The 26,272-nt window shown below is 42.4% G+C and overlaps 1 protein-coding gene across 1 annotated transcript; it reads left to right on the plus strand.

Moving 5' to 3' along the window:
* The first annotated feature begins 616 nt into the window (after window positions 1-616).
* Window positions 617-25,153, plus strand: KICS2 (KICSTOR subunit 2). Its single transcript, XM_075551342.1, has 3 exons — window positions 617-900; window positions 7,995-8,280; window positions 23,306-25,153. The coding sequence occupies exons 1-3, from the start codon at window positions 666-668 to the stop codon at window positions 24,120-24,122; spliced, it is 1,338 nt and encodes a 445-aa protein (XP_075407457.1). The 5' UTR covers window positions 617-665; the 3' UTR covers window positions 24,123-25,153.
* Window positions 25,154-26,272: the final 1,119 nt, after the last annotated feature.

The following is a 26,272-nucleotide window of genomic DNA, read 5'->3' on the forward strand; positions in this document are numbered from 1 at the left end:
GATGCCAGGGGCTTAAGTGGAGAGCAAATGGTTTGAGAATGATGAGGGGGGCAATGAATGTACAAACGTGCTTTACACAGTTGATATATGTATGGATTGTCATAAGAGTTGTAGGAGCCCCTAATAAAATGATTTTAAAAAATTTTAATACCTGGTTTCTAATCTATAAAACACTTCCTTGTGTTGGTTTAAAATCTGTGAGAACTGACTAGGGTCCTTGTGCGAGAGTGGACTTAGTTCCAGGCACAAAAAAACACATCGGCCACCCACACTTAGCACAGAGCAGAGGCCTGGGCAAGAACGGACGTCATATAAGTAAACGTGACGTCACCAGCCCTGACGCCTCTCACCAGGAGGGGCCTCTCAGCTCGTCTCAGAACGCTGTCGGCTCCAGAGCAGGGACTTCGCTGCCTTCTACTCCACGCGGAGGGGCTGAAAACTCAGAGCAGCCAGACCCAAGCGCGCAGGGACTCTGACGCAGCATCTCCTTCCTTTCTCGGCCCCTCACCCACGTCTTCTGGAAGGCCCAGTCGGCAGCGCGCGCGGCCCCCGCCCCGCTGGTTGAAGCGGTGACGCGCACGCAAACCGGCGCGCGCGCACGTTGCCTCAGAATCCGGAAGTGCGCGGGAGAGCAGAGCCACGTGGGTGGAGCTGGAGCAGCTCGCATGGGGGAGTCTATCCCTCTGGCCGCCCCGGTCCCGGTGGAACAGGCGGTCCTGGAGACGTTCTTCTCTCACCTGGGCATCTTCTCTTACGACAAAGCCAAGGACAATGTGGAGAAGGAACGCGAGGCCAACAAGAGCGCGGGGGGCAGCTGGCTGTCGCTGCTGGCGGCCTTGGCCCACCTGGCCGCGGCCGAGAAGGTCTATCACAGCCTCACCTACCTGGGGCAGAAACTAGGTACCTCCGCCCCGCCCCCACGCCCCTTGAGGGGATAGGAAAGCGGGTACATTCCCCGTGCGGCAGTGGCTTGGGCTCCTAGGCTCCATTGTCCCTCGTAGCCGCGGGCTCGAGCTGCCCAGAGTCTCCTCCCACCGGCCCCTTCCTGCCCTCCCTCGGCTTCCACAAACCCCGCCCACCGGCCGCCGCTGCTGCTAGATTGGCGGACCAGGTGGATGCTTTGTGCCGGGCTTGCCCCAAACCAGCAGCTTTGTCCATTAGCCCCCACCCTCACCCCCCTGCATGGATCTGCGCCATGAATAAGTTATCCGCGCGCTCTCTTCTACCCAAGTCACTGCGGCCAGAGGAGCAAAAACTAGTGAACGAACATTATTGTCTGGCCTCTTAAGGTTAACGCCCTGGAGAATTAGAGCTAATGCCCCATCCCATCTGCCATTAGATATCTCATGAGTGAAGATATTAATGAGTAATGGGCGGAAAAAGCAAACCTGGTGCTAGCCCGAGGGAACTGAAGAGGAAAATGGTAACCACCACCCCATGATAATTCTTGCCCCTGAAAATCGGAGATGCAAAAATACCTTGACGCCATTGGTATCCACAGCAAGTGAAAGCAATGCGTATGAATTAGGCAATATATGTAAAAGCCGAGGACCATGCACACAAAGTATCACTAATTATAGTAATAATGATCAATGCTAGCATTGTGTTCGGAGTTGTTTCAGTACTTACCAGAGGCACAGGATCTGATGTTGATGCATATAGACAGTAGAAGAAGGTAATCTTGTATCTAAACTCCATTTTGATTTTTGCTCCAGTTTCCTTACACTGTCTGAAGATGACCATGTGCTTTTTACTGAACTGTCAGTAAACCCTCAAAAGGGCACAGTTTTCTGAAACCTTACCTTCTGCCTTAGCTATTCAAACGATAACTTGATTTATATTGGCAAGAAATGGCCGGGTGGTTCCATCTTGTGTATTTTTTTTTCTACCCCCTTTACCATAACATCTCTCACAAACATGTGCAATTTCTTGAGGTCTTTATACAGTCTGACGAATTGGATATATGGAGTTGTGTGAGTAGGTGATAAGAGTCCAGTTGAGTGTATCCACATGGTTCATCAAAAGATGTATACAGGTTGCCTAATTTAGATGTGATATGTAATTTATACATAAATAGTACTAGACAGTGAAGAATATTCTAGCTATAAAAATTGCAGGTGGGTAATTTTTGCAGTGTTAATTATTTTCAGATTTCTCTTCAGGAAGGTTGCTGATTGGCCATGGTTCTAATGGGGGATGGATAATTAATCCCTAAAAAATTTATATATGTACATTACAGTTTGGGGAATCCAGTTGGATTCCCTAAAGCCTATTTATAGTATCCTGAAAGGTGGTAAGCTAGACCCCAGTCTGCACCTGTAAAGGATGACAGCCTAGAAAACCATAGGGGACATTCTCTGTCCTGTACAAGTGCTGTTGAGTTGGAATGACATCGACAGGTAGGCACCCAACAACCACAGTTTAAGAGGCATGACCTGGTTTTTAGGAAAACAGAACTGACTGCCCTGTTGGGAAGAGCCATGTGTCTAAGGGGTTCATTGCTTCTGACTTGGTTTCTGTGCCATGGCCTGTTCTGCCCAGAGTTGTCAGTTTTGCTTAAACATCACCTGGTGACTATGAATCCGTGATCCCTAATGTCACCTGACACTGAAATATGCCCAGGCACTGCCCACAAGCCCCAGTGATCTCACCACTTGTGAATAAACGCTCTGGATGAGTGGGGGAGGGGGCGGGGGGGGGGAAGGCTTGCAATTATTTTCACAGATAGCACATATAAGCTGCAAAATTAACATTTTAACTGAGCAGATAACTGCTTGCTTTTCTGATACTGGAATGCGTTCAGTATCTGTGTACTTGCCGTGTGACTTCAGTGATGATCAATTGATGCCATTTTTTTTTTTGAGAAACTAGAAACCATCTTCAGTAGTACTTGAAGAGCATAGGACTCTTTTTATTAGAAGAGTTGTGTGTTTTATTTAAAATGCTAGCTAGAATTTATGTTCAATTTTTAAAATGTGATTCAGAAAAGAGTATTTTTTTACTTCATTTTTATAGCTACAGTTTGGTACAGTGGGGTTATGTGTTGGGCAGCAAACCCACAGGTCTCCAGTTTGATACCACTAGCCATTCCTTGGAAAAAGATGAGGCTACGACTCCCATAGAGAATTACTCAGAAACCCACAAGGGCAGTTCTACCTTGTTCTGGCGGTCGCGACCCTCAGGGTCGCCGGATTCATAACAGTAGCAAAATGACAGTTATGAAGTAGCAAGGAAAATAATTTTATGGTTGAGGGGTCACCACAACATGAGGAACTGTATTAAAGGGTCGCAGCATTAGGAAGGTTGAGAAACCACATCTGCAGAGTTGCTAGGAGTCAGAATTGACGTGGTAGCAATGAGTTTGTTTTGCTTTGTTTTTGTTTATCTGAGGCCCTGGCAGACTCCTGATTGTTGATGCAAGCTTAGGCGGTTTGAAAGGACAGAACTGACAGAAAACCTTCTGTTCCTCTTGGCTCAGACGCTGAAAAGTTCGGGGCGGGACCCTTAGCTTGGAACCTTCCTTTCCATTTGACCAAAGAATAATACCTCTTCAGGGGAGGGATCAGTGATTAAAATGTGCTCTGTAAGAGTTTAAGTTTTTCTTTCATTTCTTTCATCATCGGAGAGTTCCCTTAACCTCTAGTTGCTGGAATTTAGTAGGACTGGAAACTGATATATATATAATGATAATATATATATATATTATCGTTAGGAAGTTGCTGAGTGAACTTGATTTTATGTTTTGCATGGTCTTTAATATAGTTTTGAATTTTGAATTTTGTGATGTGAGATAAACTGCTGAAGTCTTGAAAAATAATGACTCATAAATAAGAACTGAAAATCCTAAGAAATAATTATAGTTTACAAATTTTAAAAAATGGAAAAGCAAAAGAAGTTGAATATCTGTTTATGCTTTGTGCCCCCGCATGAACGAAAGTGATCTCCTTTGGATATCCTCAGCCAGTGTGGTCAGCCGATAAGCGGTGTTCCTGCATCACTGCGGAGCGGCTCCTTTAAAAGGAATGGGTTGGTGGCCCCCTGATAGTACCACAGACTCTGACTGGTGTTTATTGATAAACTTTTAAAAGTACTCTTTGTACTTGTGCGCTTTTTCCACTCCCTCCCAGGTAAGGGTGATCTGATGTGCGAAGATGACCAGTTTTTTTCAAGCCAGAGTTAAAAGTTTTCACCAAAGGCTACCCTGTTTAACAGCTGAAGTCGCTTTGCTGGCAAGTGGCTAGCTACTGCTTTCCCATTACTTTCAGCTCCTCGTTGACCAGGATTTCATAAGCTCAGTGACATATGATTGGAAGATTTGAACAACTTCTCTTTAACCAGTTGTAGCCCAAGGGAAGGGATCCCCGGGGGCATCTTGGCTTCCATGTTGGGAGTCCCCCACCAGTGGCTCTGCAGGAGAAAGATGAAGCTTTCTACTCCCGTCCTGAGTTTCCGTCTCAGAGCCTCACAGGGGCAGTTAGTTCTGCCCTGTCCCGTAGGGTCCCTGTGAGTTAGCATTGAGGTGTTTTTGTGTTGAGAGTGGGAGGGAAATGAGTTAGCATTATTAAATGAGTGCTTCATCCCAGGTACGCGTACAGTCTGTTATTTAGTGAGTTTGGGAGTCTGGCAGGTTAAGCTGCTCACCACAAGGCTGGGAGTCCAAACCCAACCACAGCTCCTTGGGAGAAAGATGAGGCTTTCTGATTCTGTAAAGATGTTTTCAGTCTTGGAAACCTACAGGGGCAGTTTTACGGCTGAGAATAAACCCAGCAACACATACGTCCATTTGGTAGTTTCTCCACGTACCATTTGGTCGTGTTGGCAGTCCTGGCGCTGTGCCGCCATTCTCACCTCCTCCCGAGTTGCTCCTTCCTCATGAACGTAAACTCACTGCCCCCCAAGATGTTTAATCTGGTCTTTCAACTCGCTGTTGTCAGCTTGATCCCGTAGAGACCCTTTCAGAAACAGCATAGTGCTCAAGGCAGACATGTTTTTCTTTTTACTAGTTAAGCTAAACTCTGGTTTGATTTTAAGAGGACTTGGGGCAATATTTTTGGCTTCAGGTGTAAACCTCGTCTCAGAATATAGTTTTCAGGCATTTACCCACCCTCTGTGGCTCTAGGAAATCCAGAATCCAGGAGAATTTGAGATCCTGTTTGCAGTTCCCACCTTTAATTGGAATACTTTTATGAAATTTTGATTGAAATGTTCAGCAGTGGTATCCAGGCATCATCAGTTTCCTTTGGTCTCGTGGCAAAGGAGTTCATTTCCTCTTTCCCAAGGAGCCCTGGTAGCGTAGTGGTTTATGCAGTGACTGCTGACCACAGGGTCAACTTTTCAGGTCCACCAGCTGCTCACAGGGAGGAAGATGAGGCTCTCTCCCGTAAAGACAGTTGTGGAAACCAGCAGGTACCGCTCTGCTGTGATGCAGTGGCAATGTGTTTTGAGTTTCCCATGGCTGTCCTCCTTCCTCTGGGCTCCTGGGGAACAGAGACCCAATGTGCTGTGGATTTCTGCTTGCAAGCTTGTAAGCCCCAGGTACTATCCACAGAACTGTGAGGTAGAACAGATGCACTCAACATGTTTCAGACCAATCAACTGTCACAGTTTGCTGGATGTATATCTGTGTGTGTAGAAAACAAGCACTCTTACAGTAATGTTTTTGTAATAGAGTCGACCTTTTTTGAGATATAAAAGAGATCAAGCGAGCAAAAGAAGCAGGTCACTTAAGACCTGAAGTTCAAAGTGGAAAAGGACCCTTCCTCTAGAGCTGATAAAAGTAAGAAAACCTCCCTGAGAGCCAGCACCCTGGACTAAGACTTCCACCTTCCTCAACGGAGAGAGATTATACCTGTTTGCTAAAGCTTCCCCCTTGTACTTCTGTCCTCACCGCGCTAGGGAACTAAGACACGGTAGCATGGATTGTGTTGCTAATGGTGGGAGAAATTATATGAATACTTGTCGATCTACTTGAGCAGTATACTGGAAAGTCATTCTTGTTGTTCATTTGTGATGTTAGTAAATAGGGTGACCAGTTGTCTTGATTTGCCAAAGGTTGAGGGAACTCCCAGACGAAGAGACTTAGTTTTAAAAGTGAGAGTACCCCCCCCAAAAAAAAAGTGAGAGTAAAGAATTTCCCAGAGACTAGTGCTAACCTGTGGAATCCTGGACAAAAATTTCGTCTTCCTGGTAGTAAAAGATAGAGGATTCATTGCTTGCAACATTAGTTGTAGACAATGTTACAAAAATGTTGATTCACTAAGAGGATATTTTACAGGTAAATAGTGAGCCCTGGTGACGAAGTGGATTATGCTTGAGTTGCTAACCATAAGGTCAATAGTTTGAAACCACCAGCCTATTAGAAGGAGAAAGATGAGGCTTTCTACTCCTACCAAGAGTTACAGTCTCAGAAACCCTGAGGCCAGTTATACAGGTTCCGGATGAGCCGGAACTGAGTCCATGGCAGTGAGTTTTTGGATGGTCAATAATGTTGTTGGATAAGGAGAGTAGAGATCCAGGAGGATGAGGGGGCGGTGGGGGGAGAAAGGGAATCCATCACAAGGGTCAAGCTAAAACCCTCTCCCAGGGAGATGAATAATGGAGAAGTTGGTGAGGGGGTGACGGGGGACGATGTAAGATATGGAAATAATAATCTATGACTTGTCAAAGGTTTGTGAGGGAGGGTGGGGGGAGGGAAGGGGAAGAAATGGGGAGCTGATATCGGGCTCAAGTGAGAAGAGAATGCTTTGAAAATGAAGGCGGCACATGTGCAAATGTGCTTGACACACTGGATGAATGTATGGATTGTGATACAAGCTGTAAGAGCCCCCAATAAAAGTATTTTTTAAAAAGTTAATTACTGCTGTTTTGGCAGTATAGTAATTAAAATGAAAAGGGAAAAAAATGTTTGGTGCTATTTCTTCAGTTCAGCTCATAGCAGCCCCGTGGACAACAGAATAAAACACTGCTCCACTCGTCACAGTCACCCTGGTTGTTACTGTGTTTCAGTCCATTGTTGCACCGCTGTGTCCATCCAGCTCACTGAGGGTCACTCCGATTGATAGAATACTCACCCCTAATTGATTTGTGTAGAGTAATTTTAAGTCCGTCCATTAAAGAGTTATTGATAAATCAATAGAAAAAGTAAACTGTTGCCTTTCTCTGAGATGTTTATGTGTTCCAGGAATGACTCTTTATAACCTACCTTTTGATTTCTTTGCTCCTGATACTTTGCCTCTGGTGGGGCGCAGAATGCTTAAGAAAACAGATGTGAAACTGGCTCAGCGATCATCAGAAATAAACTTGATCACATTTTGATACCAAGTTAAGAAATTGATGTCTTTCCAAGTTTGAAGAGTTGATGTCTTTTGTTTGACTAAAAGAAGCATTTTGTTCGATTTTGGTTGGAACCCCTCAGCCACAGCAGCGGTTATTTATGATGGGTTCCTGCTCCTAATAATGCACAGAGTACTGTTTATTATGGTAGAGCCTGTTGTGTCGTTCTTGTCTAGAGTGTTGAAATTTTCTCCACCCTCTTCCATCCCAGATGTCTGTGTTCTTGTGTAAGGAGGATATATATATATATATATATATATATATATCCTCTAAGCCAGAACAAAACTATTGTGTACTAGGAATCTCAATAGTTGTTTAATAATGTGATGCTGTGTTTCGTGTTGAGTGCATGTGGAAGGATGACTTTGATTGTATTAGTTTCTCCTCTGGTGTAAACTCGAACGTTCCGGGAAGTGGGATAGTAAAGGCTTGGTGAGTGGGTAGGAGCATCCATATACAGGCGCTTCGCTGTACTACGCATTCATTTAGCTTTCTGCTTAGTGAACTAATAATCATAAACTATTTAAATCACAGAAATAGGAGTTAGAATATTATAGGTGAAAACTCCTCTGAGCCCAGCAGGTCCAGAATGGATTCTGGGGAATAACTTTAACTTCTTTCTCTTCCTTACCTGTCATGTCCTTGTGTCGTTTGCCTGCCAGGGGGCCAGTCTTTCTTCAGCAGGAAGGATTCCATCCGAACCATCTACACTTCTCTGCATAATGAGCTGAAGAAGGTGGTGACTGGCCGTGGTGCCCAGGGCGGGGCCACGCCTCATGTGGAAGAACTCCTTTCCCACCTGTCCGAGCAGCTCTGCTTCTTCGTTCAGGCTCGGATGGAGATTGCAGACTTCTATGAGAAGATGTACACCCTCAGCACGCAGAAGTTCATCAGTGCTGAGGAGCTTGTTGGCCTTTTGGACGCCATCCTCAGGAAATACAGCTCCAGGTCAGTGTAGGGGAGGGGCGTGGATAAGCCAGAACGCAGAAGGCCTCTCATTTCCATTTAGGGTCTGTGCTGAATAACTGAAAGAGAAACAGCTTTATTACATTCTGTATATTAATTAATCAACAGCTACACCTTAGGTTCCTTCTCTAGGCATAGCACTATGCTAAATACTTCTCTTAGCAGTAGCGAATAGCCAAAAATGAAGCCAGGCCTAGAAGATGTCTTATAATGGATTATGCTGCTTGTGAAAGACGTCACACAACCAATAGGGAATTGAATGTAAATAATGTGATTTTTAGCAAACTTTTCATGTAAGTAAATGTCCCTTTCAAAATTATCAGTTCAGTGAGTTTTCCCCTTCCTTTGATGTAACCCGCCTTTAATAGGCGTTAGAAGAAACTCCTCTGCAATGGCTTTCAGAGCCTATGGGTTATAAGTTTTGTTTTGTTTTAAATTTCCTTAGTGATGGCAGGTTACCTGTGGTTGTGAGGGAACACCGTGTGTTAGAAATTTTTTGAGTAGTCAGAAAGTCATTTGGAGCCAAATCTAGTTTTTTCTTTCTTTCTTTTCTTAAAGATGTGGATCAACTGGAAATCTGCTTTTGTTGGAACGAAATTGCTACTTATACATGAGACTAGTTGTAATATGTGGCTCACTGCCTGGCCCCCAAAGCAATACCAAAAGCATTTCAAGAGCACTGTGAACCCATTTGAAGTGAAGGTCCCAGTTTTATCTTTGCGTTCCAGAGCCTGGCACAGTGCCTTGCACATAGTAGGTACTCAGTAATTGTTACATGTTAAACTGAATGGAAAGTGCTTACTTAGAAGGTTAACACTCTTTTGAATGAGTTCAAGTATGTTTGAATTTTTTAAAAGGTCTATTAATTTGTGTAGTCCCTAATGAAGGATAATTGCCTTCTGGTCAATGGACTGAAAGAAGAGGGTAAATGGGGAGATGAAGAGACTTCCGGGAGGGGGTAGAATCAGAGGTGACCTTTTAGGGAGAAGAAGTAAGACTTTGAAAACAAAGGAAAGAAGATTGCAGGTGTTTTGAGATTATATTTACAGAATACTGAACATCTAGGTTTATTTGTTAACTTGTGAATTGGGGGCAGGTTCACAGAGCAAACCAGTTTTCCATTCAGCAGGTCATCACGGTCTGTTTTGTGTCATTGACTGTAATGACCACTGGGTTCCTACCATCACCACCCTACTTACCCAAGTTTCTGGTGTCTATTCTTCCTTTGTTTCTAACCCTCCTGAACTTTGACCTTGGGTAAATGCTGCATTTTAATATCAAAGTGTGGATTATTCTAATGTTTGCCTGCCTCACTAGTGGTATTGTTCCCCTTTTTATAAATGTGTTTATTATTTAGCTGAAAATTGTGCAATGGAGTTGAGTACATTTCCATGGCTGATAGGTGGCTAGAGGCTGGAGTTTGTTTGTTTTTTTCTTTTTATACTGTAGTAAGGATATACTTGACTATACAGACATATACATACACACATATAGTCATATGTATATATGTATATATATATATACATACACACACACATACATACGAAAGTGTTTCCAAAAGTTCTTGGATAAATGCAGCTGAAAGATAATGGAATTTTTCCATGAACTTTTGAAGCTCTCTCATATAACAAAACATGTGCTACTTCAGTGTTCTTTACTTGTACAAGTCAGTGATGATGTTCATCGTACTGTGTAAACAAAACCGTTACCTGTTTCCAGATTTTGTTCTTAACGTTCTCAGGGAGGACTTGTGCTTAAACACCTTGCTCTGAGTGGATACTTGTAGGAACGGATGGGGCTGTGCTGTAATGTGAAGGCCTTCAAAGGGTTTGTAGGGTTCCATTTTGTTCCAATGTCAGTTTTCTGTGAACTTTTTAAAGCCTTCTCTGTAACATGTGATCGTAGGTGTTTACATCTATCAGCCCTGTCTCATTTCTAGCTCTGCTGCCTTTTTCTCACTGATAGAGAATGACTGATCACAAAGATCCTGTGCCTGAAAATTGCATAAGTGAAGGATTTGGATTAATTTAAACTCCACAAAGTCCTAAATTAAGGCATTCTGAAGAGTTGCAATTCTGTAGAATATGCTGATTTTCTTTAGGAAGCGAGATTCTTTTCTGTATAAATTAACATGATTTCCAATTTGCCAGAATAACACCCTTTTCTTCTCTAGCCTTTTTGATTTGGCATCTGTTCTACGTCAGATACTTTTCTTTTGTGTTCTACATAAATTAGTCTTCTTCTGAAAGGACCCAGCTTGCATTTCATGGAATGCTTGTTTGGCCCATTAATACAGGATCCATGCCAGAACACTTAAAACAAAATTGTGAATCTTTCAACTAATGAGATGCACTATTATTTAAAAAGTAGTGATCTTGATGAGTACCACGGCGTCTAAACTTCCGGCCCTGATAGAAGATGCAGGTTCAGTGTGAGTTACTGCACATGTCCAATCTGTGTCAGAAACGCATGGCGTAAGACGTGTTGTCCAGCTCCTCGCATTTCAGGGTCAGACAGGAGACTCATCCAGATGGGCCCCAGCCCAAGGCTGACTCCTGTGAGGTGTAGGTCATGCACCCTTCAGCCCTGTTCTACCCCAGCAGCCTCTGCTACCACGAGTGCTCTGCGTCTCCGATGGGTTTAAGAATTCATTGCAGTAGCCACACACAATTCACAGACCATACTCAGGATTATAGGTTTTCTTAGGGAAGTAACAAGTTATAATCCAGGATCAAGATCAATTTAGAATGGGAACAATTTGGGAGATAAGGAGACAGTTTGTCAATCAGGGCAGCCTTCAGTCTTTCAGCTTCTTCTCTGCCATGCCTGCAGTGTCTGAATTAAAATGAGATGAAATCTCCCCGTCCTTGTTAATACTTCTTCCAACATGAATTTCTTTGTTCTTCAGGCAGCTTACGCTCAATATTCTTTGCCAATATCATAAATCAGGAGGCCTTTTGCAGCAGATTTGACCAACTTGATAAAACCCAAACCCACTGCCATTCCAACTGAAAGTGACTATGTAGCAGTGGTTCTCAACCTGTGGGTCACGACCCCTTTGGGGGTAGACCGACCCTTTCACAGAGGTCGCCTGATTCATAACCGTTGCAAAATGACAATGATGAAGTGCAATGAAAATAATGTTATGGTTGGGGGGTCACCACAACATGAGGAACTGTATGAAAGGGTCGCAGCATTAGGAAGGCTGAGAACCACTGCTATACAGGGTTTCCCGGACTTTATAAATGTTTACAGGAGCAGACAATCTGATGCTTTTCCGGACTGGTGGTTTTGATCCACTGACCTTGTGGCTAGTAGTCCAGTGATTTACAACAATACTCCTCGGGGTCCTGGCCCAGGGCAGTACATTGTTGATTTCTTTGTTGCTCCTTCTGTGGGTATTGATCGTAAAGGCAAGACATTTGTTGATAGCTTCTATCTCTGTTTATCATGATGTGTTCCTTAGTGGTCCATTTGTCAGGTCTGTGGTTTTCTCTGCAGTGAGTTATAATCTGTACTGAAAGCTGTAGTCTCTAATTTTCATCAGTAAGTGCTTCAAGTCATCTTTACTTTCAGCAACAAGAATGTGTTATTTGTATGTTGTAGGTTATTAATGAACTTTCCACCAGTCTGGGTGCTGCCTTCTTCTTCATATAATCAGTTTTCTTGGATAGTTGCTCAGCATACAGATGGAATAAGTATAGTGAGAGGATACAATCCTGACACGAACCATTTCTAATTTAAAAATCTGTAGTATTTCTTTGTTCTTTTTGATTGCTTGTGTCTTGGTCTATGTTCATGTTTTGCATGAACACAATTCGTGTTCTGGAATTCCCATTCTTCACACTGTTCTTCATAGTTCATAATAATCCACAGAGTTGAGTACCTTTGCATAGTGAGTAAAGTTACAGGTACGCATCTTTCTATAGTTCTTTGACTCCATCTGACTCCCAACAATGATACTCTGTATCACTGTATATAGCTTGAATTTCTGGCACTTCTCTATGTACTGCGGCAATCATTTAAAAATGATCTTTAAGATTTTACTTGCATCTGATATTAATGATACTGTTTGATAAATTCTGTGTTCTGTTGGATCACCTTTCTTTGGAATAGGCACAAGTATGAATCTCTTTCAGGCTGTTGATCAGGTACCTATCTTCTGAATTTCTTGGTGGAGACGAGTGAGCACTTTCTGTGCTGTGCCCATGTGTTAAAACATCTTACTCAGTATTCCATCCATTCCTGAACCTTTATTTTTTACCAGTGCCTTCCTTGGGCTGCTTAGCCTACTTCCTTCATTTGGTGTAATCAAAAGTGGCTGTACATTGACCAGTTCTCTCTGGGACAGTGACTATGCATTCCTTCCATCTTTTGATGCTTCCTGTATCGTTCAGTATTTTGCCTGTGGACTCCTTCATTATTGCAACTTGATGTTGATTTTTTTCTTTATTCTTTCAGCTTGAGAAATTCATGTGTTATTCTCTGGTTTTCTAACTCCAGGTGTTTGCATAGTTCATTATTGTACTTCGTCTTCTCAAGCAGTCCTTTGAAATCTTTGGTTTAGCTCTTTTACATAATCATGCTATTTTCTTTTTTGCTTTAGCTGCTCTACATTCAAAAGCAAGTTTCAGAGTCTTGGTGTTTTCTTTCTGCCCTATCTTGTACTAACCTCTTACATTCCTCATGGTGTTGTCTCTCTTTGGAATGCTGGCCTTTGGTCATTAGTATTCATTACCTCAAGTCTGTTCTTGAAATGATTCAGGTGAGATATACTTGAGGTCATGTTTTAGCTCTTAAGGAGTTGTCCTAATTTTTTTCAGTTACAAGTTGAGCTTATGTATGAGCAATCTATAGCTTGTACTCTCGTCAGCCTTGCTCTTACCGATGATAATGAGCTTCTCCATAGTCTCTTTCCACAGATGTAGACAATTTGATTCCTGTGTCACCATTATGTTGCTGAAATTGATTTTGCAATGAGTAAGTGATCATTTGTGCAAAATCCTAAGCTGAATCATAGGGTTGTTTACTTCTAGGTTTTAAAGAAAGTGCTGCACCATTTTCCATGGTAGCTGTACCATTTAATATTCCCACTAATGGATTATAAGTATTCTAACATCCCCACATAAGGGTACCCTTTTGTCAATATTTGTTGTTATTTATTTTTGTATTTAATTATAGATCTCTTTGGTGGTATTGGTAACAATATTTTCTTCCAAGCTATGAACGTGGAACTTTTTTCATTTATTTAAGTCAATCTTTTTCAACAGTGATTTATAGTTTCTATGGTTTCAGGCATGTTTTATTTAACTATTCTCTTAGATGTAGTTTTTTAAAAAAAACATTTTATTAGGGGCTCATACAACTCTTATCACAATCCATACATATACATACATAATTGTGTAAAGCACATCTGCACATTCCCTGCCCCAATCATTCTCAAAGCATTTGCTCTCCACTTAAACCCTTTGCATCAGGTCCTCTTTTTTTTTTCCCTCCCTCCCCGCTCCCCTAGATGTAGTTTTAATTGGAATTGTTTCTGTGTGTATGTGTGTGTGTGTGTGTGTTTAGTTTTTCTTTGGAAAAATGATTTTTGTTTGTTGGCCTTGTAGTTTTGCTAAACCCCCCCCCCCCATTAATTCTAGAAGTTTCCTGTGGACTCTTTGAGAATTCTGTGTATATATAAAATCATTTCTTCCACAGTTAGAGATAACTTTACTTCTTTTCCAATCTGGATACCTTTTTATATAATTGACATCTTTTCTTTTTTAAAAAAACAATCATTTTATTGGGGGCTCGTACTACTCTTTATCACAATCCATGCATCCATCCATTGGACATCATCTTTTCTTATTTGTTGGCTGGGGAATGTCCTCTTTGGTTAAGGTTTGTTTATATCCTTTACCTGTTTTCTGATTGGGTTGTCTTTTTATAGTTGCAGTTTTTAATACATTTGACCCCTATTTGGTAAGCCATGTCCCAATATTTTTTTCTCCAAGCTTCAGGTTGTCATTTAATAAAGTATTTTGATGAACATATGTTTTTAATTTTAATGAGGTCACATTTCTATTTTTGTCTTATTCATACATTTATTATAATGTCTGCTAACGTATTTTTACAAAAGATAGGTTCAGTAGTTTTTGTCCTGTGTGTCTTCAGGAATTTATGGTCTCAGGTTTCATACTAGGTCATCAGTCATTTTCAGTTAGTTTTGGTGTGCGGTGTGAAGTATGACTCCTGTTGCACATGTTGGCCGGTGGATATACAATTCACCCAGCAGCATTTATTAAAGAAGCTGTTCCTGCACAGTAAATGAGCTTTGATCTCTTATCATAAATCAGTTGTCCTTAGATGGCTGAGTTTAATTGCGTTCCTAATTCTCTTCCACTTGTCTATTTGTTCCATACATGGTTGGGTTCCCTCATTTCTACTCGACTGATCCGTGTGTCTGTTATTGAGCCAGCGCCAGGCTACGTTGATTACAGTGGTTATATAGTATGCTTTGATACTGTTAATTGTGAGGCATGTGGTATTCTTTTTTTCAGTAATGTTTTGGCTATTTGGGGTTTCTTTCCATATGAAGTTTCTCATTCATTTTCTGGTACAGTAATATCTGTATAGTAATTACATTGAGTCTGTAGACTGCAGTAAGTATAACTGGCATTTTTATGAAACCCGGAACATGGAATGCTTTCCGTTTTGCAGTTCTCTCTTAGTTTCTTGTAGTGATTTATCATTTCCATTGTATAAGTTCTTTATGTCTCTGGCTAGGTTTTCCAGCTATTTTACCAATTTGGGGACTATTCTTTACAGCATTGTTTAATTGAATTATTTTTCTGAGTAGTCTTTGTTTGTAAAGAAGAACTTATCGTGTTCTTATTCTTTAATTATAATTTTACAGTTAGAATTTAAATAACATTTTAAAAATTCAGTTACATTGACTGTTGATTGCATTTTAGGAACATAGTGTTTTGTCGTCCCCCCCCCCCCCCTTCATTGTTTATTGTGATTTGGGTGAAGTTTTACAGAGAAAATCAGTTTTCTGTTCAACAATTTATACACGTTTTGTTTCATACCATTTGGTTGCAGCCCCACAATGTAGTGGTGCACATCCTAAGTCTTCTCTGCTTCTCATTTCCATTCCTTCTATCTTACCCCTTTCTGCCTTCTGGCCTTGGTGGCTGTGCAAATGCTTTTATTTTATTTTTTGAATTTGAATGGTTTATTCTAAGGAATGCATTTCCCCCATGTTATTATTTACTTAATTGACCTATTAAAGATCTCTGGCGGCCTTTGGGCTGCTAACCACAAGGTCAGTATTTGAAATCTCCAGGTCTTCCAGGGGAGAAAATGAGGCTTTCCACTCTGGTAATGAGTTACTGTTGTCTGTCTAGATAAGATAGGCGGGATAAGCAATCTAGAGGAGCAAGGGAAAGGAAGTGGTGTTAACAAACACAGGGACAAGGGAACAACAAGAGTTCTAAAATCGGTGTCAAGGAGAGCGTAGGATGACTAGTAGGGCTTGATCAAGGGCAATGAAACTAAGAGAAATTACTGGAACCCAAATGAAGGTCGAACATGTTAGTGGGACAAGAAAAAAGTAAAAGGAAATAGAGGAAAGAATTAAGAGGCAAAGGGCATTTATAGAGGCCTAAATACAGGCATGTACACATGCAAATATATATTTTTAAATAATGATAGGGAAATAGATCTATGTGCATATATTTATAGGTTTAGTATTAAGATAGCAGAGGGACATTGGTCCTCTACTCAAGTACTCCCTCAATGCAAGAACACTTTGTCCTAAAAACCTGGCATTGTGTGATACTCACCTTCCTGACATGATTGCTGAAAACAAAATGGGTGCATAAGCGAAAGTGGTGAAGAAAGCTGATGGGGCCTGGCTATCAAAATATATAGCACCTGAGGTCTTAAAGGCTTGAAAATAAACAAGCGGCCATCTAGCTGAGAAGGAACAAAGTCTACTTGGAAGAAGCAAACGAGCCTGTGTGATCATGAGGTGTCAATGGGATCAGGTATCAGGCATCAAAGACCCAGAACAAAGAATCATATCAGTGTGAATGAGGGGGAGCATAGAGTGGCAACCCAAAGCCCATCTGTAGACAATTGGACATCCCTTTTCAGAACGGTCATTGTTAAAATATACAACTTTCCTCTAGTTCTTTAATGCTCCCCCCCCCCCATCATGACCCCAGTTCTACCTTCCAAATCTGGCTAGACCAGAGGATGTACACAGGGAATCCAGGACAGATAAACCCCTTAGGACCAATATTGAGAGTAGCAATACCAGGAAGGGTCTGGGAAGGTGGGGAGAGAAAGAGGGAACAGATCACAGTGATCTATATCTAACCTCTTCCCAGGGGGACGGATAACAAAAATTGGTGAAGGGAGACAGTGGTCAGTGTAAGACATGAAAAAATAATAATTTATAAATTACCAAGGGTTCATGAAAGAGGGTGGGGGAAGGGCAGGGAAAAAAAGATCTGATACCAAGGGCTCAAATAGAAAGAAAACATTTTGAAAATGATGATGGCAACAAATGTCCAAGTGTGCTTGACACAATGAATGGATGTATGATTCCAATGATTAAAAAAAAGAAACAATAAAAGAGTTACTGTCTTGGAATTACTGTCTTGGAAACCCAAAGGGGGAGTTCTTCCCTGTTCTATAGCGTTGTTACAAATCATAATTGACTCAATGACAGTGAGAATAGACCTGTTAATTTCAAGTTGCTTGAAGGGGTGAGGTCAGTTCTGGGCTTGAAGGTTGACTGATGTTCATAGTCTTAGGGGTTTTGAATTTTATTTCACATTTTTCTCCTCTACCCTGGACCTTCTAACCTTTCCAAGTGGCAAGTAGTTGGTATCTGGGTACCATTTAGTTCTTCTGGTCTCAGGATTGTGGTGGCTGAGGCTTGGGGACCAATTGTTTTCATGTGTCTTCAGTTTTCTTCACCCTTGCTTTGGATGAGACGGGGCCAGGGAGAGCAATAGTTGTACTTTAGACAGCCTCTCATAAGCTCAGTTGATACTCAACAACTAAGAAGAGAACATTTTCTTTGTGGCCCTTGTTATGCTAATGACCTTGACTTGTCCTTCCTCCCTAAACTGTGGTCCTGAGTCTCCGAGCCCAGCAACACATTCCTTCAAAGTTTTTGATTTTTGTATCTTTATGGGTGACGTTTCAGTCTCCGAGCACCTGTCCAGCTTTTGTTTCTGTCTGGCATGCACTCTTGGAAACGCCTGGTGTTCTCTGGGTCACCGTCGACTGGGCGGCAGTGAGTGGAGTCTGTGCACTAGGAGATAACTGCTGTCCTTGCGGCTGTATGTGGTAGCATTTACACTCGCGCTCCTCTGTGTTTGCCGGTATGGGATCATTTTGTGCCAAGCAGCCTCCTCTTTATTGTGTTCCTGCCTTTCTCTCCACCCGACTTCATACGGGTCTTACCCTCCTTTTCCTGACCAGCCCTGGCAGTCAGAGAGCATGGTTTCTTGGCCTGCATGCTTCAATTGACAGAATTTTCACATAAGGGAGAACTGTTATTTATTTAGACTATACTTTCCCCCCCTTCAAAACAGGATTTGCAGTTACACTGTTAATGAAACAATTGGTGGATTTTGTTTGTCTGTTTAGTTCGATTACTGAGGTTCATTATTGCTCCCTCAAATTTTCATAAGCTAAACCTAGACAGTACCATTTCTGTGGGAAGCATTCTTTTCTAAATACTCGCTATACAGATGGATCTTCACAGAGAAAACATCTGGCATCCTATGATCTTGCTCAGACCGACTTCTTCACCTGCCTCTGCTCCTGCTGCTGGGTGCCAGCGTCATTCTTGACTCATTGCAGCCCCATGTAGACCTGCCTCCGGGGGGGTGGGCTGTAACCTTAACGCGGGCAGATCATCAGGTCTTCCTCCCGTGGAGCAAGTAGGTGGGTTCAAACTGCCAGCCTTCCAGTTATCAGCTGAGCACTTAACCATTCTTCAAACGAGGGACTCAATCTTCATGGTCTGATTCAAATGCCAGCTCTTCTACGGGCTCCACAGTCTTCCACCGAGAAAGCGGCTTACTTTCCTCTAAACTGTTGTTTGACTTGCACACTCATAAGAGATTTACTACGTTGTGTTTTATACCAACCAACCAACCAACTCATTGCCATTCATCGAGTTCTTTCTGATTCCCAGCAACCCTATGGGCTTCCAAGACTGTAACTCTTCATGGGAGTAAAAACGCCTCATGCCAACAAGGAGCCTAGGTGGTGCAGTAGTTCATTTCGTAGCTGCTAACCTAAGGGAAGTGGTTCGTGGCATTTTTTGTGATTGAAAGTCTGCTTCCGTAAACACGACAGCCTTAGAAACTCCATGGATACGTCTACTCTGCCCCGTAGGGTCACGATGAGTCAGACTTGACTGCCATGTGTGCAGGGCACAATCTCTGGCTAGTTTACGTTTATATGCTCACTATGTTTGCCCTGAGCTGCTAACTGCTAACCCCCAGCTGCCCCATGGGGAAAGACTGACAGTCTCAGAAACCCTGTGTGGGACCACTATGAGTTGGAACTGATTTGATGGCAGTAGATTGGATTTTTTTTTCCTGGTTGGGGGTTGGGGAGTTAAGATCTTGTAGATAAATCATTTTAAGTTCAAATGATTACAGATTTAATTGGGCTTTCACATGCATGTGGACAGTATCCTTATTAAAGAAGGAACTCTATGGTGTGGAATTGAGAAGGACGGAGGTAGTGCGGTTGTCTGGTTTTCCTTTCAAATCCGTATGACAGGAGCCATTTTCTGTCCTGTGGAGGGTCCGTCCATCCTCCTTCTTCCCTGTCTCCCCTCCTCCTTTCTTTTCTTAGTCCCAACTATAATTGCAGCAGCTGTTCTCTGCAAGTAGTTGTCGATTTATTCTGTATTCAGACTCTTTCAAACTTGCTACCAGAGATGAGGTGTGTATTTTCGGATTACAACAATTTTTTTTAGCAAATCCCCCTGTCAGAGGGGTTATGAATAGCTCCGGGCACACAGTGGAGTGGAAATGGGAAAGGATACATCACAATGCTAATCTCAAGGACTTGGCAGACTAACATGCACTTTTTAGCTCTTCTTAAGAAGAGAAAAATAGCTTTGACATTCATCCTTAATAAATGTCCAGCATTTAAACACTTTTAGTATATGTTTATGGAAGGGTACATTCTGAATTCTTTCTAAAGCTTTGCATGGGGAAATCAAGGAGAGCTATGGATATAATTAGTGATTTCCAACTGAAAGCAGTAAAGAAATAGCAGTAATGTTATTTATAGTAGAATTTTCTCCAACTCTGTGCCATTCTCCTACCGACAGTGTTCATAGTTCCTTGGCAGATTTCCCTGATTGCTGTTTATAGAGTCTTGTGATACTTAATGCTCACGACGTGTCAGAGGGCTTAAAAGTTACAATAGGAGCCTTTCTTACAAGTATGACTTATCGTTATCATGATGTGTATGTTGTGTGCATGTGTGTGTATGTGGGTGTTTGACTTTTTCATGTTTATCCCAAAGCATACAACATTTGAAGAGTCCTGAGTAATATACTTAAGCACATTGAGTTAAAGGATTTGAGATCTAGTCTATCATTTTACTTTTTATTTTTAATGAATTTTTATTATAAAGTAGGTATGTGTGTGGTTTCTGTTTCAGATGATCAACTCTGCATTTAATAGTGCAAACCACTTATTAACTCCCGCCCCCCTCCCATGTATCTTTTTAAATTTTTTTGACTGTAATATTGTCAACTTTTTCTAATGTCTTAGCTTTTCCTTGAGGCCAAGATGCCTCTAGTAAAAACAGTGTGTCAGCAACGATGAAAAATACAACTCTCCTCTAATTCCTAAATGCTTCCCCCCCTCCCCCACTATCATGATCCTAATTCTACCTTGCAAGTCTGGCTAGACCAGAGGATGTACACTGGTGCAGATAGGAACTGGAGGCACAGGGAATCCAGGGCGCATGATCACTTCAGGACCAGTGGTGTGAGGGGCAATACTGGGAGGGTAGAGGGAGGGTGAGTTGGAAAGGGGAACCAATTACAAGGATCTACATGTGACCTCTTCCCTGGGTGAAGGGAGATGTTGGACAAGGCAAAATATGACAAAATAATAATTTATAAACTATCAAGGGCTCATGAGGGAGGGGAGAGTGGGGAGGGAGGGGAAAAATGAGGAGCCGATGCCAGGGGCTTAAGTGGAGAGCAAATGTTTTGAGAAAGATGAGGGTAATGCATGTACAAATGTGCTGTACACAATTGATGTGTGTATGGATTGTGATAAGAGTGGTATGAGCCCCTAGTAAAATGATTAAAAAAACCAGTGTGTCATACTGAATATTTAAAACTACATTCTATTTGTCATATGATAACCAGTTTCCATCTTTAGAATGGCTAAAGTAATGTGGGCTTTCAGAATCATGATCTCTTAATTGGTGCATAAGAAATTTAAAACATTTCTAGATGTACTTGTGACCATTTGTTTTTTAATTGTTTATCGATAGCATTTTCCTCTTCAGAATCAGCTAAGACAGGGCTGTGTATAAAGCTTCTGCCTTGTCGATAGGGAAGCCAATTAAGTTAAATGCGCTCAGGCCTGCGCATCATCTGCCAGGTTGACTGGGCATACATGACATGTACAGCAAGCGCTAGATTCCTCCGCCCACCTTCAAAATGATTCCCGCAGCCTCTGCAGGTGCTCCCGGTCCTCAGGAACAGTGTAAGGACTTTACACAGACTCCCTGAGAAGGGAGATGTATCTCAAGGCCAGGCAGGTGGACCCTCTTTAGTCATTCCATTCTCTTGTAGCAGAACTCCAGTTAGATCAGACAGAAGCAGACAGAACAACGAGTAGACTCAGTAGAGACAAAATTCAAAACTTACATAGGTGGACATCACATTTATTGTATTTCCACCATGTGCCCTGTGCTTTGAAGGGAAGGAAGTAGGCGTAAACTCCTTTCCTTACAGAATGGCTTAAAGCTGGGGTGACCAGATGACCCAGTTTGCCTGACAAGCTATGTATAGTGAAACTTCTAAAAGGGAAACAGGTATTAAAGAATCAGAACATATATCTGGGGCGCCTCATCTAGTCTGAATAAATGGAGGAGAGATTTCTGAGGAAGTGGTGTTTAAGAGGAGGCCTGAGGCTCAGAAAGAAGGACTGATGAAAAGGGCCTCACTTCCCCTGGCCTCAAGGGCCTTCTAGAAGGGAAGGAGCCCAGGTTAAGCTGTGGGTTAGACCTTGAGCTCCTAACTTCAGGGTCAGCAGTTCCACACGCCCCCATCCCCTCAGTCCCCCCACCACTGAGCCCCTAGCCTCCGAGGGAGAGTGATGAGGCCATTTGCTCCCATAAAGATGACAGACATAGAACCCTGTGAAGCAGAATAAACTCTGGCAGTGGGTTTGGTGTGCTTGGTTTGCCGCCTCTGTCAAAGCCCCTTTACTCAATCTTGCTGTTAGCTGTGAAGTAGAGCAGTATTTTACAAACAGCAGGTAGCAATTGATGAGTCATCTAGTTCATTGAGTGAGTAACATCTACATATGTATGCAAAGAGCCCTGGTGACTACTCAGTGCTCACTGCTCAGGGAAAGGTTGGCAGTGTAAACCCACCAGCTGCTCCTCTGGAGAAAGATGTGGCGTCTGCTTCCATAACGATCTGCAGGTTGGGAGACCCTGTGGGACAGTTCTCCCTGTTGTCTGGGGTCAGTATGAGTTGGAATGGACTTGATGGCAATGAGTGATTAAGAATCCACTAAAGTATGTGCTTGTGTGTGTAATTGAACAGAGCAAGAATGCATTTATAACGTGGTGAAGGGATACAACAGTGTAAGATACAAAATAACAATAATACACAATTGATCAAGGATTCACGAGGATGGGAAGGGAGGGGGAAAAGAGGAGCTGATACCAAGGGCCCAAGTAGAAAGAAAATGTTTTGGAAATGCTGGTGGAAACATATGTACTAGTGTGCTTAATGCAATTGAATGGTGGATTGTTACAAGATTTGTAAGAGCCCTCCAAGAAAATAATTAGCCAAAAATTTTTAAAAGAAAATTTAAAAACACATTTATATGTAGATAGATACACTTGGTCACAATATAAAGTGTATTTCTTACTGTAGAGTATTATCCGAAAGTGTGCAAACACTTCAAGTGGACCTGTAATTGCTCTCCGGTCTTGATCTCCTTTGTAGTATCATCCCGTTTCTCATGAGTAACTTACTGCCAGGAGACGGTACGTGGGCTGGGAATGTGGCTCAGGATGAGAAGGGACCAGATCACTCAGGCTCATGAGCCTTAAGAATTTTGGATTTTCTTCTGAGAACATTTAGATAGTTATTGTTTGGCTACCATTTTAACTGTGTTTAAATATGATGGGAATTTGGGACCCAGGGCTGAAAAAAAGCTTCCTGCAAAATGTTATATTCCCTTAAAAACAATTATTGTTTATCTACTGTGTTTTGGATGTGACTTTATAGTCTGTAGGTTTGATCCTAGCTCATGGAGTTACTGTGAAGATGAAATGGGCTTATACATGTCATTACCCAGGTTGGCATGGTTTTCTTTAGCTCCGCCTCATCAGCCCCACACCTGGTAAAGAGTCCCTCCTTTCAATGATAGCTGTTAGTTAGTCAGAATAAATGAAATAAGAATTAACCAGTTTAACCTTTGTTTATTTGAAAAGAAGGTAGGTACTCATTCTTCTTCATTTGGTACTTCACACGATTTCCACTGGAGACTATTATATTGACAAAATCTGGAAATGGTGAAGTTATGTCAGAATAACTTTTAAAATGAATCGGCATGAAGTGGAACCTTTGTTTGACTACGTTGTTTTGTTTGGTGTTTGTGTTGGTGTGGGTGGTAGTGGCGGTGGCGGTGGTGGTGGTGGTGGTGGTGGTGGTCGTCGGTGACAGTAGTAGATAATACCAACTGGAATAACAATACCCTTCCTCCTGTAGATTCCACCACCCCATTCTCAGCCCCTTGGAGAGCAGTTTCCAGCTGGAAGTCGATGCCCTGAGTCATCTCCTGAAGGCCCAGGCTCAGGTCTCCGAGTGGAAGTTCCTCCCGTCTCTGGTTAACTTGCACAGTGCCCACTCCAAGTTGCAGACCTGGGGTCAGATCTTTGAGAAGCATCGGGAGACCAAGAAACATCTGTTTGGAGGGCAGTCTCAGAAGGCTGTTCAGCCCCCACACCTTTTCCTTTGGCTGATGAAACTCAAAAACATGCTCCTTGCCAAGTTTAGCTTTTACTTTCATGAGGCCCTGAGCCGACAAACGACTGCTTCAGAAATGAAAGCATTGACAGCGAAAGCTACCCCAGACCTTTTTGGAAAGATTTCCAGCTTCATCAGGAAATACGATGCTGCCAACGTGTCCTTAATTTTTGACACGCGAGGGTCCGAGAGTTTTCAGGGCCATGGCTATCACCACCCCCATTCCTACAGAGAGGCCCCAAAGGGTGTGGACCAGTACCCAGCTGTGGTGTCCCTGCCCAGTGACAGGCCGGTCATGCACTGGCCCAATGTCATCATGATCATGACGGACCGCACTTCCGACCTGAACACCTTGGAGAGAGTGGTCCATTTCTACGACGACAAAGTCCAGAGCACATACTTCCTCACCCGCCCAGAACCTCACTTCACCATTGTCGTCATTTTTGAGTCAAAGAAATCCGAGAGGGACTCCCACTTTATTTCCTTCCTCAATGAGCTATCACTTGCCCTTAAGAACCCCAAAGTTTTTGCAAGTCTGAAACCTGGGTCCAAAGGTTAGCAGGGAGTTTGCAGGAAAGCTTGAAAAGACTGGCCGATGTGCTCTTCAGTGCCCTGCTCATCCCCCACTGTGATTCAAGGTCATCTCACCCAAGCTTCTCTCTGGGCTGAACTCAAGACAGCCTCCTCCTAACGGTCTTGCACACTTTATGAGCCAATTGAAGAAAGACCCCCAAAGAGCCATCCTGTGATTGTGACTGTGTATTTTGTATTTCCATGGGGTAGCAGAAGGATTTCTGTATTGTCCCGTGTGTCCTCAAAGTCAGATGGAATATTTATTGTCCCCTGATCTTTGTTTCCAGATGTTATCTCATCCTCGATATTATGCTATGATGATTCCAGCCACTTAGCCCATTCCCCTTCTTCGTAGAAGAGTGATCCGGACAAGATATTAAATGGCCTTTTATAGAATTAATGGCTGTATATATTTCCTCTCATAAATTAAGAAATGGATACAGAGTTATTTTATGATTCTTAATTTATATAGCAATTACTTTTATGTCGAAAGTAAGGTCTTGGTAAGCAATTTCTGCGAGTTATTAAAATTGAAGGTGATTCCAAGTGGTAGCAAAGCATCATGTGTTAACTGTTCAGGAAATCCCCATTGCAATTTTGTATAGCCTTTTGGTGTAATCGACACACCTTACTGCAGTGGTTTTTCTTTTTACCTTTCATTAAGTTCAGCAAAAGCCATTATTATGGAGTTTCTTCATTCTTTGACCTCTTACCTGCTTGGCTTTTTCCGCTATCACCTTTGAGCTAAAATGTTCATGTTTAGCTCCCTATCCTGGTTATTTTTAGACCTAAAAACTGTGCCACTTTAGAAACTTGTACACCTTGGCCCACTTTTATGAAATAAAGATGAAGGTCTCAGTACTTCCTAGTTGCTAGAACACAGTTGTCCATTCAGGAACCCTCTGCATACTTGAATAATCAACCCAGTGCTGAAGCACGTCTGAACTTGGCTGTCACGACTGTCTCCTCCAAATTGCTTTCAGAAGCAGTGATACATGTTAACACTTTCTTTGGTCAGTGGTCATGGGGAACTGGATGGGTGGGGTGGGCATAACGGGGTGGGGACCTTCACGTGTAAGTTTATTTGGAGTAAAAATAAAGTCACAAAGGGTAATTGAGCTGCCACTACGTGACGGTTCCTTCAATGGTCAGATCAGTCCTGCTGCTTGTGGTACGGAGCCACCATTTCACTGCAGGCATGCAGGTGGCTTTCGTGGGTACCAGAGAGACTCAAAGTCTGGAGGAGGCCGGCCAGCCTTGGACTGGACTCCCTGCTGGAGGAGCACACTGACCTATTTTCTAAGGAGAGCGTGTGCTTTCTTTTTAAAGAAAGGTTGTGTGATTTGCAAAATAACAAAAAAAATAGCCACTTTCCTTTAAATAGACAGTGCTGATGTTCTTCACTCGTTTTTATTCACTCAGGTTCTATAAAAATCTCAACAAATTTTGCAGCATTGACCTTCTGTAAAGTACAATTAGAACTAAAAGAGTCAAATCATTTCCCCTGCCATTTAGGTTTTGCCAAGAAACTTAAAAATACTCCTTAGTGTGCAAGTAGTTGTTTGTTTTTTCTTTCTTCCCTAGATAAAACTATGACTGGCTAGTGAAATAGGCTCCCATGTACTTAAAAGAACATTTTCTTTAGTGGCTCACTGTAAGGGGTGTAAAGGAAACATATGCAGTGTCTAAATAACCAGTCTTTGCCTTAAGAAATACTTGGATTGCATGTGTGTTTATAAACATATTTTGATTCCAGCCTAGGAGGAAAGTTAAATGTACTCTGAGATTTGTCAGTTCAGCAGTGAAATGTGTAAAGCCCCTGCTTTGCACATGGGGAGGGTAAACCTGCGTTTCCGGCAGCTTCCTCACTGTGGAGTTGGTGCCTTGACCACACATGGATGAGCTGTCATGGAGAACCTTGGAGTCACCACTTAAACTGTTTACCAACGAGCAACAGACATGCGGTTTTGTGTCTTTGACAAGCCAGCCTCTGAGCTTGACTTCCCCATCAACTGAGGGGCAAGGAGATTTGGGTTACCTTTTTCACGGGATGGTGAAAGAGATCATGCATGTGAAAAATGGATCCCAGACGAAACCAAACCCTTTGCCATCAAGTAAATTCTGACCTTGGACGAC

This window comes from Tenrec ecaudatus, chromosome 6 (genome assembly GCF_050624435.1).
Source record: "Tenrec ecaudatus isolate mTenEca1 chromosome 6, mTenEca1.hap1, whole genome shotgun sequence".
NCBI lineage: Eukaryota > Metazoa > Chordata > Mammalia > Afrosoricida > Tenrecidae > Tenrec > Tenrec ecaudatus.